This window comes from Silene latifolia, chromosome Y (genome assembly GCF_048544455.1).
Source record: "Silene latifolia isolate original U9 population chromosome Y, ASM4854445v1, whole genome shotgun sequence".
NCBI classification, from domain to species: Eukaryota; Viridiplantae; Streptophyta; class Magnoliopsida; order Caryophyllales; family Caryophyllaceae; genus Silene; species Silene latifolia.
In genome coordinates this window covers 437755518-437758544 of record NC_133538.1, presented here as the reverse complement: position 1 = coordinate 437758544, position 3027 = coordinate 437755518, and the positions used below count along the sequence as shown (strand labels likewise).

At 39.2% G+C, this 3027-nt stretch overlaps 1 protein-coding gene across 1 annotated transcript; it reads left to right on the top strand.

Annotated features, from left to right (window-relative positions):
* Positions 1–2128: 2128 nt before the first annotated feature.
* LOC141632640 (uncharacterized) lies at positions 2129–2692 on the top strand. Its single transcript, XM_074445168.1, has one exon. The coding sequence runs from the start codon at positions 2129–2131 to the stop codon at positions 2690–2692; it is 564 nt and encodes a 187-aa protein (XP_074301269.1).
* Positions 2693–3027: the final 335 nt, after the last annotated feature.

Genomic DNA, 3027 nt, shown 5'->3' with positions numbered 1-3027 from the left:
ATCGGCTGGCGGGTCCAGTGGACGATCGATATTGAGATGATGGGAGTTGGTGGTGTGTGTGTGTGTGTGTGTGAGATTCAAAATTTGTCTGTTTGCCTTATTATTGTTATCTATATTGATTGTGTGATTAGTACTGACCCTGGTGTTGTTTTGTAAACCTGCGGTGATCCATTCGGGGATGGTGAGCGAGATATTGAGCGGTATTGAGATGAGTCTTGGGATAGTGGGATGCCACGACATGATGATAGGAGTCTTCCGTCGTAGCCTTAGTTTATTTACATTTCAGTTAGAACAGTCATTTGAGAATATTGTATCGCACTTTGGTTTGGTTTTGAGGATTGTATTTATTCATTAAACTATTTATAATAAATGTTGTTTCTGTTTTGTCTATTTGATTATCATACCTCGAGCGACCGAGATGGTGATGTCTTCATACCTGAGTGGTCCTGGTAAGGCACTTGGAGTATGGGGGTGTTACACTAGTCTTCCTAGTGAGTCGGGGAATACCCCAATTTCTATCCAAGATGAGTCAGGGAATCCCCTTATCAATAATGAGTCTAGTGACTTACTTCTTGATGTACTTCTTTCTAAAAGTAATAAAGTAATTTTCAATTATTCTTCTGGCTCTTCCACTCCTTTTGATTGTTTAGTTTCTAATGATGACGAGTTTCCAAAATAAGTCATAAAAGCAATGAAAAACCAAGAAGAAAGAACATCAATAATTGAAGAAACTAAGTTAATAAATATCGGAACCGAAAATGAAATCAAAGAAATAAAAGTTGGTTTATCACTCAACTCGGAGGAACGAGCAAAATTAATAGATCTTCTCAAAGAATTTAATGATGTTTTCGCATGGTCATATAAAGATATGCCCGGCATAGATAGAGAAATCGCGGAACATACTATTCCCTTGTATCATGATGCAAAACCAATACAACAGAGACTACGAAGGATGAAATCAGAATGGGCATTAAAAATAAAAGAGGAAATAGAAAAGCAGTTAGATGTTGGTTTTATAAAAGTAGCTAACTACCCAGAATGGGTGGCAAACATTGTTCCCGTGCCCAAAAAGTAAGGAAAGGTTAGGATGTGTATAGACTACAGAGACCTTAATAAAGCCAGTCCGAAGGATAATTTCCCACTACCCCATATTGAAATCTTAGTGGATAACACTGCAGGCCATGCATTACTCTCTTTTATGGACGGTTATGCGGGTTATAATCAAATCAAAATGGCTAGAAATGACATGGAAAAGACTACATTTATCACAGAATGGGGCACTTATTGCTATACAGTGATGCCTTTCGGACTAAAGAACGCAGGGGCCACTTATCAAAGAACAGCTACTACACTTCTACACGACATGATGCATAAAGAAGTCGAAGTATATGTAGGCGACATGATAGTGAAATCACGTGATAGGGAAAGCCACACGACGACACTAAGAAAATTTTTTGGTCGACTCAGAAAATATAACGTTCGACTTAATCCACAAAAATGTGCTTGTGGCGTTACCTCGGGGAATCTTTTGGGGTACGTCGTCAGTGAAAGAGGAATAGAAGCTGATCCATCCAAGATCAAGGCAATTAGTAATATGCCACCACCAAAGACAGAAAAGTAAGGTCGGGCATTTTTAGGGCAATTACAATACATTAGTCGGTTTATATCCAAGCTTACCATGGTTTGTGAACCAATTTTTAAGAAGCTCAAGAAAGGGGCGTCCCCTGAATGGGATGAGAAATTTCAGGAATCTTTCGAAAGAGTAAAAAAATATTTAGAAAATCCTCCAATCTTGGTCCCTTCTAGACCAGGAACACCACTCCTATTATATCTGACTGTTACGGAGGAAGCCATGGAGGCAATGTTAGCACAAGTTCAAGAAGGGCAGGAGAAGGCTATATATTATTTAAGTAAAAAATTTCTCGAATACGAAACCAAGTATTCCCCCATCGAGAAGACGTGCTTAGCACTTGTGTGGGCAACCAAAAAATTACGACATTACATGTTAACCCACACGGTTCATATCCTATCAAGAATGAACCCCATGAAATACCTCTTCGAGAAACCAGTACTTAACGGAAGCATTAAAAGATGGACCATGATTCTGTGAGAATTTGACCTAATGTTTATGACCCACAAGTCCATAAAAGGCAAAGCAGTCTCAGATTATTTGGCCGAATTCCCTGTTCAAGAGGAAAAGAAGGAAGCATACAACTTCCCAGATGAAGAAATTTTAGTTACCAATGACGAATCCTGGGAACTATACTTTGACGGTGCATCAAATCAAATGGGATATGGCATAGGTGTCCTTCTAATATCGCCGGATGAAGCACATACTCCATTATCAGTCAAGCTAGATTTTAGCGTAACTAACAATGAGGCGGAATATGAACCATGTATACTTGGTCTTCAAGCTGCCATAGCGTTGGCTGTGAGAAATTTAAGAGTTTATGGAGATTCATCATTAATCATAACCCAAATATTAGGCAAATGGAAGGTTCGAAGTGAGGGGTTATCGTTGTATCAAACATATCTCGAGAACATGCTCAAAAATTTTGAAAATCGTCCTCAATTCACATACCTATCTCGGGAAGAAAATCAATTCGCGGACGCCTTAGCAAAATTGGCTTCTATGATCAGTATACCAAATGAACTGGACAATATTCCACTTTGCATAGAAAGTAGAGAATAGCCTGCATACTCTATGGCCATGGAAGATACGAGCAACGACCAAAATCCATGGTTCACTGACATTTTAAATTATCATATAGACAAAGAGTTCCCACCAAACTCCGACATAAGAACCCAACGGGCGATAAAAAGGCTTGCGGCACAATATATCCACAGCCAAGGAAAATTACACAAGAAATCCCCACAAGGGATTTTACTTCTCTGGGTGGATGAGAAAGACGCTCAATGCATAATAGAAGATGTACATAGTGGGACATGTGGGCCACACATGAATGGTCGAATGCTTGCTAAAAAAATTATGCGAGTAGGATACTTTTGGTCCACAATGGAACACGA